At 39.7% G+C, this 22,417-nt stretch overlaps 1 protein-coding gene across 8 annotated transcripts in view; it reads right to left on the bottom strand.

Moving 5' to 3' along the window:
• The window catches only part of PPFIA1 (PTPRF interacting protein alpha 1), a 55,266-nt gene extending 33,490 nt beyond the window's left edge, over positions 1-21,776 (bottom strand). For all 8 annotated transcript variants that reach the window (XM_048947873.1, XM_048947877.1, XM_048947875.1 and 5 more), the window contains exons 1-3: positions 20,727-21,776; positions 19,339-19,602; positions 429-530 (exon numbers count right to left, since the gene is read on the bottom strand). In XM_048947873.1, the coding sequence (XP_048803830.1) occupies positions 429-530; positions 19,339-19,602 (366 nt within the window). In that variant the 5' untranslated portion in view covers positions 20,727-21,776. The remainder of the gene's footprint in view (positions 1-428; positions 531-19,338; positions 19,603-20,726) is intronic.
• Between the last annotated feature and the right edge of the window lie 641 nt (positions 21,777-22,417).

Genomic DNA, 22,417 nt, shown 5'->3' with positions numbered 1-22,417 from the left:
AGGTTTCTACTTAACTGAGCCTTTCCAGTTCTTCCACCAATCTGAAGAACAGTGTCAGAAGGACACACAAAATACTCTTAACTGTTCTGCTGTGTAGCTGTGTAATCTGATGGCAAAGACTACTACAGCTTGCCCACTCTAGTCTTATCTGGAGTACTGCACATTTTCAAAACTGTAACTAGAAGAGAGCTGAATGACAGACAGTACTGTAATCTTAAATGCCTTTTCCTGATTCTGCACGGCAATATCTGGAGCCATACATAAGCTTCCAGCCCTTCTTAACACACATTCACATCTGCAGGATGACTTATGTGCAAATAGCAAGGTAAAAAAGCATTTAGCTTTTCAAATTCAATATTCAGTGTTTTTCCTCCACGTAGTTGGATGCTTCAAAAACAGTGACCTTGGACAAAAGAGAAGGAACTAACCCTAGTATTATTTCTTTCTGCTTTCAGTTCAGCAATTTCTTCTTCTCTTTCAAGCAGCTGTTCCCTGCATACATTTAGCTCTTTCGTAAGCGCTGCAAATTCCTGAAACAAACCAGACAAACGTAGATACATTAAATACTGGGATGTAGCAAGAGAGGATTCATACTAACACTTGACGTAATTTCTTAAAGAATTTATTTCAGATGTCTAAAACCAATACAATTGTACAGTCACGATAAGCAGGCTTAAGTTTCAATGCTTAAAACAGTTATAAAGTAACAATAAAAGACACTGGAACAGTAGTTTGAAAACTTGCTTCTGTCTTTCCAGTTATCTGAGTCATGGTAACCCTGGTAAGCAAAGAGAAAAACATGTTTCTATTGCACTTATATATTGTTTCTAAGGCTTGGCGTTTCTGATACAAAGGTATTCTATTGAGCAACTGAAATAGCTACTGCATCCTAAACTACTCCATTCTCTAGCAACAGTGTCACAAGAAATATAACAGGCACTGGATCAACACTCTGGATACAATGTAAAATACAACCACACGAGACTGTCATTGAGCAAATGCTGAGAATTATCTTCCCTTCCAACTCAGTTTGGTCAAATGTCAGGTGTAACCTGAATCACACCGAAAACAATTATTAGTAGTAAGTCTAAACATAAACAAGGTCATACTTTAGAGGACAGTGTTGTAGAAAACAGGGTTGAAAGATCACTTTTGTTATCAATGCCACTTAGGCACTAATGAGAAAATAAATGCACATCAGTCACCTCAATGACTGGTGAACATTACTGAAGTACCCCTACAAGAAAAGATAGAAATGCCAATAAACTGATTAGTCTTCACTAATTCTCTACTTTCTATGAAAGAGAAAGACCAAACACGTCTGTTAGCACATAAGTACAGCTGCACTGCTAAGACAAGGGAGGTAAGGCTAAGAATATACCATGTAAACACACTGTGCATAAAAGCTGCTTCTCCAATTTTTCTAAACTCTGCAAGATACATTGCTCAATTGACAGCAGCTGCCTATCAAGTAGAGGCTTAAGATGGTGCTGTTTCGTAGTAAAATTCAAAGTGACAAAAAGCCATGCTTAAAACAAAAGGACACATCAACTAGTACAACTACTAGTGCACCCATAAAATCTAACTTGAAGCTAAAACAAGCAGTCTAAAAATATGTATTAATTTAATTAAGCAAAAAATTTACAAAGCTTTAATCTAAAACACACACAACAAAAGACAAGAAATTCAGTAGCATGATATATTGCCTAGAGTGAACTCCTTTACGATTACTAACACAGTAGGCATTAAGAAGTTGCTGTGACCAAAAGACAGCACCACCACAGATGCAGAATCCTTCATCATAACAACTCCTCCTAAATAAAAATTTATCATGCATATTCCAGTCAAAATTTGTGAGTGAACTGTGACTATTTCACCTTTATACCTCTAAAGTAATTTTCACCATCCTTAAAACCGACTTAGGAATTTCAAGAAAAAAAAAATGCTGAAAACACACATACTAGGGCATCCAGGTCAGTAAATTCGTAGCTAATGACAGCTTTAAACATGCAAAACAAAACATAAAAGATTCTTGAGTGCAAAGTAAACCAAGAAAGGGAAACTCCTCCCCAAGCATTACAGGAGCTGGAGGAAAAATTCACTCTGCTTTAAGCTCTGCCTACAGAATTCTTCTTCCTGTTGGAATTTGTACTGTGCACCCAGTAACCCCATGGGACTTTCTACGACTCCCAGGCAAATGACAGCATGCATTTCTTTTGCTCCAGATACAAGCACAGGTAAATCCAGCCGAGATTCTGAAGGTGTAGCTCTTCACAGGTCCATCTTGTTATTTTTGTATATTATGCAATTGACTGTTTTCAGGTGGTACTGAAACTACTACAAGTACTGAGACTCAATGTATTTCCAAATGAGCTTGACACAAACATTTTATGGGTTGTTCTTTTTCCCCTTTTTAAAAAAAAAGAAAAAAGAAAAAAGAAAAAATCTCCCTTCAAGTGCCAACATCAAAATCCAGAAGCATGGACACTAAGTAAGGACTTCAGGCTGACACGGTGAGCTCTATATTCCTCCAGACTATCTCAAGTCTAGAGAACAGAACAAAGAAAGCAGTAAGGACTATCAGACACTGTTTTGCCATCTGTCCTCAACTTAGTAACACTGTATGGCATTAATAAAAATGTTACTGAAAACAACTGCTGATGAGCTCTGTCTACAGAAAAACAGTGTATATTTCAAAAGGAAGCTGGTTTACCCTTTAAATAATAATTGCAGACAGTTCTGTTCCATTGCATTCTCCTGTGCAAATATAAACTGTAGCACAAATATATCATAATTCTGACGTGAACCACCGCACTGTCAGGTGACCCAAGAATAACAATGCACATGAGAATTTATACTGCTGCTCCAGAAACAGACTGACACGTATTTCTAGCATTGCGTAATACATTCATTGCTGTTTGTTTTTGCAAAATGTATTTGCTTTGAGTCCCATAAGCAGCTTCAGAAAGAACACTCAAGTGTCCTCAGTTTCAGTTGATGCTGCCAAAAGACATGTTCTTTCTAGTTTAGATCACTCTCTTCAACAGCAGACAGTTTGCGATTTCCTCAAGCAGTTCAAAAGGAAACTATTCACAACTTCATTACCTAAAAACACATTCTGAGTTGTCTCATCTTCTCCAGCATTAAATCAGTGTACAGAAACAAATACAGGAAACAAGACAATTCATAAGAAGCTTTTTTACTTGTCCAAATACAGTATTACTTTGTACGTAAAGACAAACTTGAAAGCTTCAGAATTGAACTTCTGCTCTGCTTTCCAGTTGCAACCAAAACAATAAACAGTCTACTCTAAAAACTGACAGGAGTGGGGACTCAAAATAAGCACAACAGAGCATTTACTACAAGAAACAGTGTGCCAAATATACCAAATAAATATCCTCTGTTGTTTAGAATGCACTGGCAAAAACCCATGTAGTAAATTGAAATGCTTACTCAAGAAAGTAACTTTCCGAACCAAATATGACACTGTCAGAAAAGAAAAACTCAGCAAAAAACTAAATTCAGTGGAAGTAACTTTGTTGTTGTTCAGTAATTCATTTTCTGGGTTTTGTCCACATATCCTCCACAGGTTTTTAAAACAATGGCATTTCTTCATGAAGAAGAGTCTGTATTCTGGGCACAAGGTGAAAAGGAAAAGCTGCCAGCAAGACAGACGTGTGGAGCGAGATCTGGAACTTTTTTCTAAGACTCCTGCTGTGTTTGTAAGTAAAAGCAGTGGAGAATCTCATGTCTCAGCCCCGGCCTGGTGGGAGCACATCTGAGCCACAGCACAGAAAATACACCAGCAAACAGCATTTGGGCAGGCATGACCCATGCCTAAAGAACATAAGGACAAACACAGTGCCTGAGCGACCATCCTTCCAAAGCCACAGCTTTTGGGGGTGATGCAAAGCATTCTTTTTCTATTTGGGTGTTTCTGTTCAAAGGTTTTCACTCCAGCAATTCATTCTCTGGTGACAGCAGCATCTCTTGTGTGTGATGCTGTCCACCTTCCAGCGCACTTAGCTCAGAGTCAGCAAAAGCCCCTGCTGCATCGTATTCTTGTGCATTTCCCTCATTTCTCAGGACAAGGGGGAAATGGCCTTAAGTCGCACCAGGGTAAGTTTAGGTTGGATATCAGGAAAAACTGCTTTACAGAAAGGGTTGTAAAGCACTGGAATAGGCTGCCCAGGGAGGTGGTTGAGTCACCATCCCTGGATGTGTTTAAAAACTGTATGGATATGACGCTCGGGGTCATGATTTAGCGAGGGTTGTTAGGGCAGTTTGGTGAGGTCATGGCTGGACTTGATGATCTTTAAGGTCTTTTCCAACCTGAGCAACTTTACTGTATAAGAACTGAAGTAGCACCGGCTGATCTAGCTGTCAAGCCCATAGAATTGTGATGTCTGATCTGATACTTGGCTACTTAAAAGACGATGGTGGTCCAGGAACATAACAGCTTTCAGGTAACAGATTTTCTTCACGTTTATTACGAGTATACTTTACAGGTTCCATGGACAGTAAACTGCAACCCATTAAATGCTACATGATAGGAAAGATGACACTAAAATTTAAAGAAACAGGTAATCCCTGTCAATCTGACAACAGAAGCTATATAGCAGGGACACTCTTTCTACGGTAACTGCAGAGAACAGTAGGGTTGCTTGGGATTTGCTCAAACAAAAGACATTTTTGCACAAAATACAAGTGCCTCTCTTAAGCAAATAAGAATTCAAGATTAAAGGTATGACTAGAAAACTTATTTTAAGGGTAAGAAGAAAAACTTTTAGCTTATCGAGAAAATATTATATATTAAAAACTATCTCCTGGCAATACAAGGATGAAGTTGCATCTTTAGGAACATCTCCACCCCAACTACGTGAGCAACATTTACCTGTTTAATCCTTAAGTAGCATTCTGTTCTACTGTTAACATTCTGTTCTGTAATCTGCACATCAAGCAACCCACACAATTATCCAATATGCTGAGAATATAATAAGTACAACAGAGGAAAAAAAACAAACAACAAAAAAAAAAACAGGCCATCAGGGATGAGAAACCAAGGTAAATATGAGACAAGTTCCCATGGTGTTACTCATATTACATGTAATCCATGCTTGTTCTAAATAGTGTGTGAATGAGAGCAGAAATGAGAAGCATCATAAATAAAACAATCAAAGCAAACCTAAATATCTACACTTAACAGGATATTTAATAGTCAGCTCATTTTAAACCCAAGGGTTGTAGGTAGCAGCAGTAGTCAATATCCCAACATACCAGGTTTTAAAAGTACACATTCAATAAAACTTAACTGTTTAACAGAATCTGGAGGGGTCAAGTAACAGCAAGCAAGTTTTGTAGCTACTGACTCACACCAGTTAGCTTTTTCAGCTGTCAGGATTATTAAATAATTCAAGAGCAGAGCTACAACTCAAAAGCACTTGCATGTTTTGATCATTAAATCCTGCCTTCCAAGAAAACGCAGAAATCCAGGAGAAACAATAACCAATGTAAGCAGTGCTTTGTCTATCCAGTCTATCCAGCCCAATAAATCAGATTACTTTCAACCTTTCCAATATCTATGGCATGCCAGAATGGGTAAAACAAAAATTAATCTAGAGTGTTAAAAAAAAAAAAAAAAAAAATGTTTTTTGCTTTTCACCTAATGAAATTACTTTTCAGTAAGCACTGAACATAGATATGGTTATGTCAGACTCTTGAGTCTGAATTAAAATGTCTTTCACACTCAAACTGCCTTAGAAACATAAGTGAAGGTTTCCTTAATTGTAGCAACTTTCTCACATTCCAACCACTGACACTGAGATAGTTTAAAATGTTTAGTGTAATTTTGATCAGTCTACATTTTCATTGAATCAAAAGCCATTTTTCCCCTCTCTACCAAAAACTGTGCCACTACTTGAAAACACTAAAACAAGCACTGCACCCAGCTAATGAGTAGTTATTAATAAACTTAATACATATTAAAGTTTAGCATCTTTTATCATTCCAGTTCTCTTTCAGTAGAATATTCTTGAACTTCACTTCTTGGATTGACCTTTCTGGGCTTTGTCATTAATGATGCTCCACTTTAAGCATCCAATTATGTTTTAAAATGTTTACAGTTGTATAATTTTACTGCTCTGGAATGAAACACACTGCTTCCAGTCCACTTCAGAGCTGGAAGCTCTAGCATTTGACAGAAAGCAATGTGCAAAAGAACTCTAACTCACAGTCAGTAGGTAGCAAACAGATGCCCAAGAGCAAAACAGAAAAGTTCAGTGCAAAGCCAAATCTCTACAGCAATAAACAGGTTTCCAGTTACTGTCTTGACTGACCTGCTCTCCTTTACATGCAGCGTTCACTGAGCCTTAACTACAAAGCACTAAATCTGGATTTAATTGCTAAGAACTTTCAGGAAGTGCTGCATATTGAAGTACAAGGAAACATAAATGAGGATGAACAATATTTGGTAGTTTTGCAACAGAAATGCAGAATTAACAGAAAAAAAAAAAGGGGGGAAGGAAACACATCAGTTCCATGTTCTCTTCTAAGGCTCCTCTTTCCCTTAATAATATTTCTGACAGACATTTCCTATTGGGGCATGGAAGCATAGAAGTACTGAAACCCAAACATGGCAGAATCTTTGACCTCTTGAAACATCAGAGGTTCTCCTTTCACCACACTAATTAATACCCAAAGTTCACACACGCTCTTTTGAAAGAGAGCCTGTAAGCTCAAGCACACAAACTGCAGGTTGAAGGCAGGCAAACAGGAACCACCTACACTCAACTCATTAAATGCAGCCAACAGAAGCCATTTAAATATGCAAAATTATTACCACCTATGCTATCAAGTTTAATTTTCTCTAAATCATGCAAACCATCACTGTTATGCATATAAGGCTAAAGCAAAGCCCAGTTCAAAAACATATCTTGGTGCATCACTGGAAAGCCGACAATCACCGATTATACACATCATTTTACAGTGCAAAGTAGAACTAAGCCCTTGCAGCATTCTATTTTCTTCAGTGCTAAATGCACCCCTTTAAGTCTGCAAAATTCAGCAAGAAGAACATAACAGTGTTTAGCTTAGGTCTAATTTTGCAGTTTGCTACGATCCTTCCTGTACGACAACCAGCCTTGATATCACTGACACATTAAGAATCTATGTTTTCTTCAAACTACTCTTTCATCTCTTCATCAACTTTAACAAATCACTGGCAGCATCTGTGGCCAAAGTATACGTGTTCAAAGTGTGGTGGATCACAGAGTCTACTTTCAGTTAACTCAGAGCAGGGAACACCTACTTTCAACTCAACCTTTTTAACAGAGATTTTTAAACTACCTTTACAACTATAGATGTGTATCTAAGATTCCATACTGAATCAGCAAACAACTATACCAAAACAATTCCACCCCATCCCCAAAGGCTTTTTCCAAATACTCAATACTTGTGGGGGGAATTCTGTCACTTAGGACTCAGCAGCATTCACTAAGAATTAACAAGAAAAAAAACTGAAGGCTAATTACAAACTCAAGTTGTAAGTTCTTCTCTTGTCTTGCAAAGTAGTTGCAAAACGCTGCTACTGAAACTACATTGTAAATCTTCAGAGTAAAGAAGTTCAGAAGTGAACAGCCAACATGCAGCAAGCATAGAGTATACAGAAGCTGTCCTCAAAAACTTAATATCTATTCACACACAAAGGTAGTGAGTCTATGGCCCATCCAGTTCCAATCCCCTGCCATGGGCAGGACTGCCACCCATCAGATGGGGCTGCTCAGGGCCTCATCCAACCTGGCCATGAGGCCCTTCAGAGATGGGGCATCCACAGCTGCTCTGGGCATCTGAGCCAGGGCTTCACTGCCCTCACAGTAAATGTACAAGAGCAGGTGAATATTCATCAGGAAAGCTTCAGTCATCATGAAGGAGCAGGCTTTTAAGCTCAGGGTGTGTTTGCCTACTTTGTACAGGCTGGTCAGTGCTACAGTAGTCCTTTCCAATACTGTGCAAGCATCAATACTCATATTCCAAAATTATAATAGTTTACAAAAACACTTTGAAAAATATTTGGGAGATATCTGGAACAAATATGCCTCTCAGTTACAGTCTGAACTAGTGAATTTGAAGAGCCTCGCAGTGTGAATGATCACATTCCTGCACCTCTGGTTTAGTCTATTTTCATTAGTAACTAATACAGTGAGTAGTAGGACAACTTCTTAGTTGTAGCTTTAGGCATCTCCATTTTTGGAGTCCATGTCAGTAAAAAACTTACCCACACCCATATCCACCATGGCAAATGGAGAATACAAGTTGTACTTAATTAAGAGGAAGAATCTTGCTTTACCAGTTCGACAAGATACAGGGCAAAACCAGTCTTCATATTTAATATGACATATAAGAGATTTCATTTAAGCTTTTCCTCTCCACAAAGAAGTTGGTCAAGATCTCCTGGGATGCTGCAGATGATTTCACAATGCATAACACTCCTCAAAACTGTACAATCACCGCAAAGTATCCGAGAAAATTTAACAGAAGTTCAACACTGTTTGTGGGACCCTCCATTATGGAGACTGACTCCTACTGAAGCTGTAACAAGTTTGTTGTAAACAACGCTGAGCTGTCAGTTTCCTTAGGCAAGAAAAAGATACCAACTCCAAGCATGCTGCACTCACAAGGAACACCACAATTCTTGCTCAGCTGACATTATATACTAAATTCCTTTGAGTTAAGAATTAAATATCATTTAATCCTTAATCCTGAATTTCAGCATTTTAATCTTCACAGAAATAATAATTCACTTTTTTCCCAGAAATAGGCCCAGAATAAGATTCTTCATGCATGATTATTTCAGAGATGGGATCTCTCTGCTTGCAAAAACTGTAAGCAGCAGCTGAGGCTCTGCCCTGCCTTATTCCAGCCATTAATCTTGGCTCTAGTTGCCAGGTTTAGCTCTGGCCAGTAGTTGTAGAGTGTGTTTTTCACACTGTGTTAGAAGGGAGTGCTTGGGAATATCTGAATAAGGCTGGCCGAGCCACTCTCATTAAACAAGCATCAACATGAATTTCCCTTCAATGCTCCGATATATATTTATATACACACACAAATGAACTTTTCTTTTGCCAACTGATGAAAGTTCAGTTTTATAGTTTCAAACTTGTTTAAGCAAGTAATAGTCCACGAAGACAGACAGACATGCCTTCAGCACATAATTCAGCTCAACTGGCAGGCCCTTTACATTTTGTTTTTCTACTTCTTTGTATTCAGTCACTCAGTTTACAAGCTAAGTGAATTTACTAGCTGAAGCTAAATACTCAAATCTGCAACATTGGGAATGAAAGCAATTAGATCATTCTATTAAAAAGTTTCCTTTTACGAACAAAAACTATTCTAAAACCTGTTCGAAGAGTATAATCTCACATCTCAAAGCAGACATGTCTAATATTTAAAAACAAAAGCTTAACCCAGTAACAGATTGTCAACATTTGTTTTACGCTTACCTTAATGCTTTGTTGCTTGCTTGTTTTGACTGCACAAAGACATTCAAAACAAACAGTTTCATCAAATGTCATAACCACCACCTGAACCCAAAAAACATGCTACCTCACAGAACACATTCAAGGATATTGAACAACACTCAACAGCAAGGAACAAAAAAAAGGAGAAAAGAGGCATCTTAACAAGCTGTGACCAGCACCAGATACTGCAGCAAAACATGGATTGGTGAGGAGCCTGGCCTTCAAAGAGGAATAAGCTCCTGTTCCACAATGGGTTACAAATGAGGGAAAGATGATGCAGCCAGGAAACCATGAGGCCTTGTACTCTTTTGAGAGATAATACAAGCTTGGCCCATTTCTCCTCTACTACCTCCCAGGACAATTCTTTATAACCATTACACAGCATACAGAAAGTGTTACGCAGTCTCTGGAGACTACAGTTACAAGGAATCAGTTGCACCAATTTAATTTATCAACATAAATCTACAGCCAGAGGAAAGGGCAGTTTCTTTGCTGCACGGCACTGAAAGCTAAAACCCTAAAAAGCTTTTTAATTCCCATTTTACAAGACCTAATCCCCTATTTCTTGAAACAAAGGCTCAGATTTAAGACAACAGCATTGTTGAACCACACCCTCTAATGACATTCCAAAAACTCTAGCTGCATGTTCCGAAAGAACTAGATGCACCTGCCCCATGTTCTTCGACACAAAGCTAATGAAGAATGCTACTGATCTTCAGAGCCTTATCCCCAACAACTGTACCAAAGTGCACAAAAAACATATTACTCTACAAAAACACTCACAGCAGTATCCCAAGGCATCCTTGAAATTATCTAAGCCAAACTTTAGTCATTCACCCAAAACTAATTCAGCAAATACAGCCTGGAGACAGATACTAAATTTAAATGTTCCCCTAAAACATGCAGACACACATGAAGACCCCCAACCACATTTACCCATATATATGAGGTCTCAAAGACTGCCCTTCATGCACACTCTGGTCTTCCAACCATGGTCTCTAAGGTAAAGACTCATTCTCTATATCCACACAGTTTAGATTATCTGAAAAATTCCTAATGCCAGAGGAAACTATTCACACAAAAGAATCCAAAGTAAGTCTTTAAATGACCTTTGAATTACATCAGAACTCTATTAACGTGTTTCCAACTTACGATGCAAGAGGTAGCCCATGTCTTAAACCCTAGTAGAAGCAAGAGACTGAAGTGTGAGATGTCAGTCAGGACTTTTAATATGACATAATAGAGCCTTAAAGGATAATAAATTAGTAAGAATGCAGGTTCCCCTTGGGAACAGTAAATCCACAAATCTTATTCATTCACGAACTACAGTGAACAACACAGCTGTAGCAGAATTCAGATGTAAAAAAATACCACACTTCAAGTATTAGATATCCCATTTATGGGTAGAAGGGCAGAGAAAATGAGCTTAAACTATGACACTTGGCAACAGCAGATATGGCTACATGACTTTTGTGATGGGCATTTGAGAATCCACAAGTCAAACCCACAATTTAACCCTCACCATTGATCGAGTCAGATGTTCTTCCAAAAGAACACTGCAGAATTCCTTTTCTGCTCAATTTTGTTTCTGAAAACAGCTTAACATTTGCAGTTGGACTTTTTTTTTTTTTAAATTAAGCAGTTTGTTTCATTGAGCGCCAAACACAAACAAGCAACTCCACTTTCAGATCTTTCTCCCCCTTCCCAGTGGCTTATTATAGGATCCCACTTTAAATCCATACGTAGGTTTTAAAAGCCAGACAAATCAAATTGGTTCTGTTTACTGAGATAACCAGTACCATTAAAATAACAGGAATTTACAATCCTCTTTACTGAATGAACCCTCTGCACATTAAAGAAAGTTTTACTGTTTACACAGAGGATTTGGGTAGCCTGAATTCCTTTTCAAGTCAGTCAAAATAAATCCTATTTCTCATTACAGGAAGTTGTCAGCATTGAGAAGACAATGATTAAACTTCACTAGTGCAAGGACCCAGCTACATTTGTAGTTACACCATTCAGCCACAAAGCCAGATAAAGTCTGTACAAACTGACACAAAAAATTCTTTGTTTCGACTGCACCTCCTGAAAAATTTTGTCTTGGTTTTAAACTGTGAAAATTCATCAGCAATCTAAGCTTGTATAATTAGATCCTTATACTGCATGCTGGTCAGTAAATCTGAGGTACAGAACAGGCTGCCCAGAGTGATTGTGGATGCCCCATCCCTGGAGATGTTCAAAGCCAGATTGGAGAGGGCCCTGGGCAGCCTGGTCGAGTATTAAATGGAGAGGCTGGTGGCTCTGCATGTGGGAGAGGGGTTGGAGACCTCTGATCCTTGAGGTTCCTTCCAAACCAGGCCATTCTGTGTGATTCAGTGTGAGGTAAGGAAAAAGAAACATTTCTTCCTAGAGTAAAAAGTTCGTTAGCCTGTCATGCACATCTTCTACTCACTTTCATCAGATATTCTATCCTGTAGCTCTTTTTAAGAAAAAAGTTGTTTCCAAATGCAATGTTTCTCTACAAGACATTTAAATTGCACAAGACTGAACTTAGTATCAATTTACAAAGGGGAAACAAGATCATTAAAAAACAAGCAGAAATTTCTAGATGAGTAGATGACAAATGGAATTGGGTAACAAACTATACCACACGCTAGCAACAGAGGGTAAGGTATGGCACAGCACGAGCACACCCAACAGTTGCTCTGCTACAGAAAAGAATTAAAGGCTGCGGAAAATGGAAAACACTTCGGGCTTTTTTCCAAGAGGATTTTTTCCCGTTTCTTCTTAACAAAACTAGACAGAGAGACATTCTATTGAAATTTTCAAGCTTTTTGCCACATGGCATTTGTTTAAAATCTGTCCCGAAGATATGTGACAATGCCTAATACTGGGAGCATAAGGACCTTTTCATCACGGCACCTTGAAGCAGACATTCTAAAGCCAAATACTATTTCTAAACATCCATAAAACAGAAGAACTACAGGAAAAGATATCTTGACTGTTCTTATTCGTTTGCTCCCAAGAAAGTCCCAGTGTATTTCAAACACAACCAAAATTATATTCCAGTTAAAATTTTCACTACCACCCTCAAAAACCATTTCCTGAGCAGACACGAGCATAAACACAAGCATAGTTCAAGGCTAGCCACTGTAGAATAGCAGAAGAGAAGATTAAGTCATAAAGCTTCTCTTCTTGAAAACATTACAGCTTTAGCCACTTTAAGAACAGGCCCCAGAGCCTTGGTACAACAGCCAGAAGGAGCCAACTTGCAGTAGAGCTTACAATGAAACCCAAGATAAAGTCCAAAACAGACAGATGTCAGGGGCAAAAGACTGGTCACATTAGTTTGTGGAGGATCTGAAGGAAAATAACATCAAAATCAACCAGAGCAGAACTTTTAAGGATTATTGTAATCAGTCTCCCCTCCAGTTCTGAATAAATGAACAGAAGAACAAGCTCCTCGAATGACCTACAGATGCATACTCCTCTCACTATTAAAATTATCCAGAACTTACAAAATGTAGCAACAGATTTAGCAGTTAGATGGTTTGCATCTTCAGATGTGTGAGACTAAACGATACTAGATGTTGTCACGTATTAGAAAATGTTTCTAATAATTTCTTGTATGTCTGAATCTCCCAACAGTTTGCATGCATTTCTGTGAAAAAAATGTCTAATAAGGGAAAAACTCCACTCAATAGCAAAAAAATAATTCTTTTCTCAGCCTGGAGAATGCAAAAACATTTTTCCTGGCAAGCACCTCAACACATTTCCTCACTCGCATCTGGAGACTACATAGACAAACTGAGGGGAAAAAAAAGCACTTAGAAAGCTACGAACACTCAGATTACTCAAAACACAGAATCTAAATATTTCTCCTCTAACTAATTGTGGATTGAGATTCATAAATACAAGAAATTATTAGAAACACTTTCTAATGCTAATAGTGTCATTTAGTCTCACACACCTGAAGATGCAAACCATTTTAACTGCTAAAACAGCCTACGTAAAGACACCTGACATACACCTCTAAGGGAAGAAAACACAAGTGCAAAATTAAGAGGAAGAGAGATGTATATTAACTGAGTTCTTGGATGAAGGGCTAAGCTGAGAATTATAAAATTACTGATGGACAGCTAGTAAGTTCTCTCCAAAGATATAAGTTCTCTGAGAACACTTAACTATATGTGATCTACATACTGACCTCAGTTCTTATGCTATGTTCTGGAAGATATTTTCTGATTTTTAATCTGGTGTTATTGCATCATGCACAGTGAATACTTACCAAGCATAACTGAGTAAAAATCAGATGTGGAGTGTTTATTATCTGCAGTCTTTTGATGATTACTCTATAAGCACCTGACGTCAAGTTTCCACAAGGCCATTAACTTAAAATGCAAGCATACAAACAAAGCTATAGTCTTAACTTCAAATCCTACAGCGTCAATAAACGTAACATTCACATCTCCCAAATATGTATCAGAATGGAGAAACTTAATACAGATTGCTCTGTGGTTTTAATCACTAAGAACTCCTAAGAGTAAAAAAACAAAAGAAAAAAACAACAAAAAAATTTGTTATTATCTTAAAAGAAAGCCAAGGGCTTCTTTTTCTTTTTTAATACCTCTAGAGAGAAACTGGAAATAAGTAGCCACACTAACCCCCAAGTCTTGGAACAACCATCTTAGAAGAAGTTTTGAGGTATACACTTAAAAAGCAGAGAAAAAGCAGGAGGGCTGGCAGATGAATAATTTTCTATTTTCAGAATACCAAAGCAAACACTACTTGTTGTACAGGTGGCTACATGAAAATTAGCATAAGTGAACACATATATGCAAAGTTTACCTTGTCCTAAATACACTACATGTTTTATGAACTGCTTGCTTTGGTTACAGCTCTTCTCACTCAAGCTTATACGTGGTCTGTTGGTCAGCCTGCAAGTTTGATGACAGCACATCATAAGTTAATAAACCCATTTTCAGATATGTGCACACTGACTGAAGAGTGAGAAAAATAATCATTGCCTCATCTTTCAGAGCTACATCCATAAATCACCAATAAAAAACAAACAAAAAGCATTTTTATTTAGTCACCAGTACATCCTTCTGCTGATCAACCAAAGAAAAGAAAAACAGTAGCTTTCGACTATTAATTTTAAAGGGATTGATAGAACATCATAAGAGCACAGTTTCATTGAACTTGCACAAATACATTTAAATGAAAAACTGAGAAGCCAGAACAAACGCTAGGGGTCTGGTCCTGAACATATGCCTTTTGGACACAAGCTGTCTCTTTCTGTGCCTTGTAATGAAAAAACATTAGGGAAGCTGAGATTTATTGTTATAGTCAGTGAAGAATTCTAAACATTAACCCATACCTCCATCTGACTTTAGCTACATGGATGAAGACGATCCAGTAGTTTACTAACAGTAACTGCCAAGGAAAACTCAGCAGCTGAACATAAACAGGAATAAAATTACACTTGTCTGAAAAAGCAACTGAAAGACTCACGTTCATCTCTGCTGTCACAGTGCTGGGTGAGAGATGGAGGCTATGCCTGTGTGACACACAGCTGCACAACTGAAACCTTTTAGATCTCTATCAATCCTGAGTAGACTGCTGAGACTAATGGCTTTTACTCAGAAGCCAGAATTGCATCTTGCTGAAGTAACAACAGGCTACGTCACCTCAAGGCTGAGTAGTTGTGAATACCGTAAATGAAGCTGCACTTAAAACGCTCAGGAAATTTCAGCTACTGCAAAGTTTGGCAAACCCTTCAATTAATGTACTTTCCGCAGCCATGTTCTTCATATCTATGCACAATTCAAGACCTCAGTTCTCCGTCTATGACATCCTGTATTATTTAAAACTCGCCTGGAGGAAATCCAAATAACACCATTAATAAAACGACAGCTAAATCCATAAATTCACCATTACTAAACAACACCAGGGCAGACTTCAGACTAAAAGTTTAGATATTTCTTGCATGCAAGACAATCGATTTCTCAGACTAAGAAAAATCATTATATAGAGACAGATCTGAACTTAACTGAGCATAAGTATAAATAGATTTACTTTTTTTTTTTTTTTTTAATAGAAGCATGTAGCAGTGATAAAACATTTACTATTAAATAGAACGCAACTAAAGATGACCTAGTGGGGATTTGCTTTAAATTAAGATAAGGCAGGCATCCCAGTAAAGCTGAAGCCAAACCAAAACTGCAGGCAGCTTTTTCCGTATTTAATTCCATGTTACAGTAAGCATTCTTACTTTTATACACACACACACGCGCACAGAGCCTCCAACAGAAAATTCGCATCTGTCCCTAATCTATGCCCCCATACAGAATTTCTCAATGCAGAACAGAACCACATGACAAACACAAGAAGTACCTTTCATTTACAAGCTGCTTTGCACAGCTCATGTTATGATACATTTCAGACTAAAAAGCAACCACTGTAAGATGAAGGTGGATCTCAGTAAGAGTATTGCTTTATCACAACAGCACAGCATTTGTTCATTAGCGCTCAAAGTTCTGCAACATATATAATTATCCTGATAAGACCTGCTGTGAATTCATCCACTGTACATTTACCTGTGCTAGCTATGAGTCCACAAATTAAATGGCAGTCTTCTCTATCCAAAACAAGCCCGACGCTGGCATTCACAGAAACATCCACATAGAATTCTACCAACAAACTGAAGCCCAGTCTGTCACATCTCAACACCACAGCTAGCAGGCACCTGGAACTCATCAACCTTACGTTCAAAACATTAGTCTGAAACGCACCACAGTCCCATGCATTTCTCAGATTAATTTATAAGTTTTAAGCATGCTTATCTTAAAATATGTAGAAAACACACTGGAAGTACAAAAAGGGCAAGGAAATAACAGAGTCAGCTATTCATCTGACCATAATTATATCATAACTGAATGCGTTTACACTGAAAAGACAAGTTATTTAACTTCTCAGAGTAAAAAGTGCATTTTCACTATCTCTGTGAAGAATACAAGGAAGAACAAAAATGGTTTTGAATTCTTGCCTGGCAATTTGATTTCATCCAATTCATATTCCAAGGTCAGAGTAAATTTTAACCAAGGTAAGAGATAATGCCCAGGAAAAAAAACATTGCTAAATTAAACAGAAACCAGTTACTTTATCAAGGCAATGCTGACAAATTTTGCTTTAAACTGTTCATACAAGAAAGGCTTGTCAATTTTAGACGTGAACGTAACAAAGCACACCTATAACGAATGCTCTTCTCTTTGTGAACTAGAGAACCACAACAAAAGTCTTCCTACTCTAAATAGCTGCTCTGATTTTATGAGAACAGCAACAGATGCCCTTACATTACTAGTTGCCCATCATACAACAAGCTCATTAGAAGAGTCTCTTTCTCCAACGTTTTAGAGAAGGGAAAAAAATCACTGCAGCAGAATGAACTGTAATTATTTTTATAACTTACTAAGATGTGCAAGTACACAAGTACTTGCCATTTTGTAGCTACCTACACAGAGATACAGGCTCCTTTACTATACTACAGAAACTCAATGAACGCAGGGAATTCAGAGCAGCAACGTCAATAGAGTGCCTTCATACGAACACCAGAAAAGTTCTGGTGTAGAAGCAATCTGCCATCCTACCCCTTATACACAAGAAGTTTCCATCAATCATCAGAATGGTCTAACTGGTCGATTCAGCTAAAAACATAAACGACAAAGTACACCTACAAACAAGTCAATTCAACACTCCTGAGGATAACGTGCCCCAGAATCAACTACAAAGACTAGCTGCACATACAAACTAGGCCAGGGGAGAAATAATACATTTGTTAGATGTTGACTCGGTGATTCACACCATCATACTGCTGTTTGCACAACCACTCAAACTGATCCTCACATCTTTCTACTTAACTGAAAACATCTACTCTGATTAAAAATACTTAAAAGAAAAAAATAGCACCACCAAGTAGCCCTTTTTTTTTCCCTGAAAAAAAATGTAATGCATCTGTCAGTAAAGTTATCCTGCTTCCACCCCTACTTGAAATCCACAGTTGAACAATGAGTTGTTTGAGACAGCAGTTCAAAAGAATGTTCAGCTTGAAATAATTAACAAAAAAGTTTGACTAGTTCCAAATACCGTAGCCAGCAGAAAGTTCTTCTACTGAACACTTAACAGAACTTAAATTAGAATTTTGTCAGAAATTTACTAATCCAAAGTAACCAATTAATTGCCATACTAACAACAAGGGTTTGTCAAACACAGAAGACTCTTCTGATCCGCAGCAAGAATGAGTTATTTTGTGAATGCAACTTTTGAAAGCAGCACCAATTCTCACTTTCCACTACCATCTGAGCTTAAGCATGACTCAAGACAGGAGCAGTACAGTTTCACAACATGACAATGTTATTTTCCAACAGAAAATCTACAAAAATCCATTCTTGCATTGTATTTATATAATGCTGCAATTGAACCACGAGACTTGCTTCCCCACTGATCTCATGTGAAAACATACAAGTGTGACACACATGAAACTGGGAACTGTTGAGCTGCCTGAATCTTTCATAGAGGTTTAGAAAAAAATCTTTACACACTGGTAGCTCACAAGATTTAAGAAGGAAAATGAGAATGAAAAAGGTAAGACATAATGCAGCTTAGAGAGCTTTGGTGATTCCACTCAGCCACAAATTCAAGTGTAACAGTTTACAGATCATACAACTGGTTAATGGCACCTGTTAATGCACCTGGAAGAGCAGCTAAAGAGAAGCCACAATTATTACATTAAAAAGCAACAGAAAAACAAAGAATGATTTTTGCCTGCAGCACATGATTTAACACAGGGAGCAGCAAAGGTTGGAAAATTCTCCTTTCTGATTTCCATCATAACACTGTAATCCAACTACATTCACATTTATTACTTCTTAGTTTCTGTCCCCGAGTAATTTCCAGTATTATTTAACGTATCAACAGTCATACAGTGGAAATAGGAGAGTTTGAAACCACTGCTTTAAACAGTATGAACAGTAACCACAGTATTTAGGAACATATAAATACTTGTAATAATTTACATGTTTTCTTGTAATAAGACATGCAAGCCCAACATCACCATGACAAACTGACAAACTCAGGACAACAACCAAGCAGGCTAGAAAGTACAAGGCTGTCAATAGTTAACTGACAACTGAAAGTGGTCTCTGCTTTGCCTACAATCAAAAGCTTTCCAGCATGTTCAAAGTTCAGTTGGTTTTGATTTTATTTATTAAGACTGGAATGGAGTAACTAAGAACAGAGAAGATCTGTAGACATCTATGAACTCTCTTAACTGCACACTACTGCTCTATACAATATGTTAAGTACTACAGCCTATATGTGGGCAGATTGCATCCTCCAGAAGTCAATTTTAGTTCAAGTCTGTAACAGTATCAGAACAGCCTGTTTCATTCCCCCAAATGGTCTATACATATTTCTTAGGCACACAGATGAATTAGGCAGTAAGAAACACTAATACAGTGGTGACAGAAAAAAGTCCACCAGGTTCTATTAAACAAAGCAATGCAGAAACAACCTCATACTCCTGAGCCAAAGAAATGCCAGAAACAGGGAAAGCATGCTAGAGGGAAGGGGCTGATGTTCTCTACTCGCCTTGCTTTTCTGTCTTTCTCAAAGTGAACAAGCACCAACAAATACTTCAGGAAAGTATTAGGTTGGATTGATCTTTCCCTACGATAAGCTGTTCAGTAAATTGAATAAACAAGACAACAATAAAAACAACAAAGATAAGTTATCAGAAAACAGCTTCCTTTCAAAACGTTCATACCTGTGGAAGTGCAGTATTGAGCTGTCTCTGCAAGGAATCTCTTTCATGACCAACTTCATGCAGCTTGCCCTGGGTCAATGCTAGCGTCTCCTGAGTTTCTCTTAGTGTTTCCAGAAGGCGATCCCTTTCTTCCAACATGGATACCATTAACTGCTCAAAATGGGAATCAGCATCTGACTGTAATGGGGAACCTGAACCATGGCCTCCATTTCCCCCAGAGGGAATCTCTGCCTCGCTGATGGTTGGCATCACCTCACACATCATCTTGAAACAAAACAAGACAAAACAAAGACAGTACATTTAAGTCAAACAAATCTAAACAGGATAAGCAAAGGGACTTTGGATACTATCCATAATATCAGCTTAGGTCTCTCAATGATAGCATCAGCAACACTTGCCAACACCTTAGTGTTTGCCACTATTTCATTAAGATTGTGGGTGAAAAGGTAGACAATCAATTTAATCAAGGCATCACTCCATAATGAGAATCCTGTGACATCCTGCAAAACCAGATTTTTACAGCTGCTTTTTAAGCTATGATCTCATTTTAATGGACTTATATTTTTGTTAAGAGCAAACTGCCACTGAGATCTTTAAAAAACAAAGATAAGGCATGCAACAAGCCACCAAAAATTATATACTTAAACCAGTTACTGATTACACTGCATATTTTGAGAATCATTATATGCTTCTTCCAAGTCTTCAAACATATAAAGATAATATCTAAAATAGTACTCTGAACTTATGCTGCTGTCTTGCAAAAACCCACTGCTAATGTGATGCATTTAAACTAGAGGTAAATCCACATAGTCCAAATTCAGGAGATAATAACATAAAAAAAAAGAAAAATGGATTACAGAGTAGTAGCAGCTGTCATTACGAATAAAAGTAAACAAGGTTTACCTTTAAAAAAGGTAAATGAACATAAAGGTAAAGGTAATTGAAAATAATTCAAGGCAGAGTATGAATACAATTAATTAGGCAAATGTAAGTACTTTACTACAGTCAAACTGAAAGGACTTTTAGGAGACCTAACAGATCACGAATGGCTATGATAACAAGTGTTTTAAAAACTTGGAAAAACATACAAATATTTACAAACGATTAATTGCACTCTTTCACTGAACCACTTAAGACTTCTGAAGTTCTTTAGACAGCCTCTTTCAACATCAGAGATCTGTAACACAAAATGGTTCACTCAGTTATCAGTTGTTCTCAGCATTAAGCTCCACATTCATTTTAATGAAAAACTAAACTTATTCAGAGGCTTTTAACGAGGTTATACCTCTGAGTCTGCTGAAAGGTTCTGAATACCCTTAAGTGCTCTGCAACATCTTGGTGTATGATTACTGCAAGCCCTATACTTTCAACACCACTACATTATTTACCTTGCTCAATAAAATAAAAAGGCTTGGAAAACGGGCTCCAGGTTTCCAGCAGTACCGGTTCTTCTGTTTTTAGTAGTTTTTTCTTATCCTCCAAAATCTTGTGGATTGCAAAGCATCCATTCAGCTTCAGTCCAACATCTGCTTAGCTGAAACACCCCGTGTATGTGAAAACAAATAAAACTGCCCAATAAAGAGCAACTCCAATAAAAAGCAGCAGCAACTCCAGCTAACTAGCCAAGTCCCCAGCACAGAAGAATGTGAGAATTAACCTCCAGTCTATTGTTGGCCCATAGGTCCTGCAACAGCTGGGATGGAGGAATCATGTGCAGAGAGAAAAACAACGTAGTCCAACGCTCTGGTGCAAAAGCTTCAACAGTTCATGGCTCGGAAATCCCACTCAGGTCACAATCGCATTATTAAACAGAATACGGGCAGCATGGGAAAACGGCTCGAGTTTTATCGCGAGGGATTTGGAAAAGCCTCCTTCCTTTTCTCTTCTGCGAATTCCAACAGGAGGCTCACCTTTCAGTTTCCTGGGTCTCCGTCCAAACATTTATAATCCCAGCAGCGAGGAGCCGATATCGGGTCGGAAGACGCGGGGAAGGGAGACCCGTCACTGCAAAGCCTTCTTCAGCCCTCAGCCTTCCACCCGACGCGAAGCCGAACGCTGAGGCAGCTCCCGGCCGGCTCGGGCCCCGAGGAGGAACGGGGGAATGCGACCGTGCGGGCCTCGCCGCTCCTCTCCCCAGCAGCAGCCGGCCAAACAAAGATGCCGGGCGAACAGACGGAGCCTTCTGCCCCGCGCCGGGCCGCGCCTCTCTCCCTGCTGAAGGTCCTCAACCCCGAGCCCGCCCGCGGAGGCTCCGGTGCCGTGAGATCCGAACGAGCCCCCCTCTCCGGGCCCTACCGAGCGGTTCCTCCGAGCCGGGCCCGGCTCCGCCCGCCACCGCCGCCTCCACGTCCGTGGCGGCCGATAAGCGGCCGGCCGAGGCCGGGCAGGGTGCCTCCACGACCCGCGGCGCGGTCCGGAGGAGCGGTGAAGGTCCTGCGCTCTCAGAGAGCCCGGATCGCTGCCGGCCGGCCCGCAGCTCCGCGCCGCGCCAGCCCCGAGCGCCGCCGCCACCGCCGCCTCCGCGCCGCCGCCACCCGCGTCTCCCGGCGCCCTCTGCGGCTCGTGCATAAATCAATGCGGGGCCCACAATGCACCGCGACAGGTCGGCGCGCGGCCCACCTTCCTCTCCGCCCCCGGCTGTGGCCTCGCTGCAGCGGGTCGGGTCCGGCTCGGCTTCCAGCCCTTCTCACCCGGGTCCCGGAGTTAGAGTCCTGTTTCCCCGCGCGCCCTTCCCTACCCCTACAAGCGACGCTCCCGCCGCCTACGGCTACCCGCCCGAAAGGAGGGCTGCCCCGTCTTGGCGGCAGCGCCCTGGGACGGGAGGCGTGCTCGCGGAACAACGGGGAGGACCGGAGTCGCTGCCAGCGCCCCGAGTGGCCCCGTCATCGCAGCGACGGCCGGAGCGGCGTTCCCTCAGGGGCCCGGCGTGTCGCGGCACGGCCCTGCCGGGCGGGTCTGCCCGCTGCTTTGCAGCAGTCTGCCGGCATGGCCCCGGAGTCGGCGTCTCGGCCTGTTTCCTGCCCTCAGTCCGCCCCCTCGCCTCGGCCTGCTGTTTGCGACCTGCACGCTTTCAGCGAGC

This window comes from Lagopus muta, chromosome 6 (genome assembly GCF_023343835.1).
Source record: "Lagopus muta isolate bLagMut1 chromosome 6, bLagMut1 primary, whole genome shotgun sequence".
NCBI classification, from domain to species: domain Eukaryota; kingdom Metazoa; phylum Chordata; class Aves; order Galliformes; family Phasianidae; genus Lagopus; species Lagopus muta.
The sequence above is the reverse complement of the archived record's forward strand: the minus strand, read 5'-3'. Positions and strand labels throughout refer to the sequence as shown.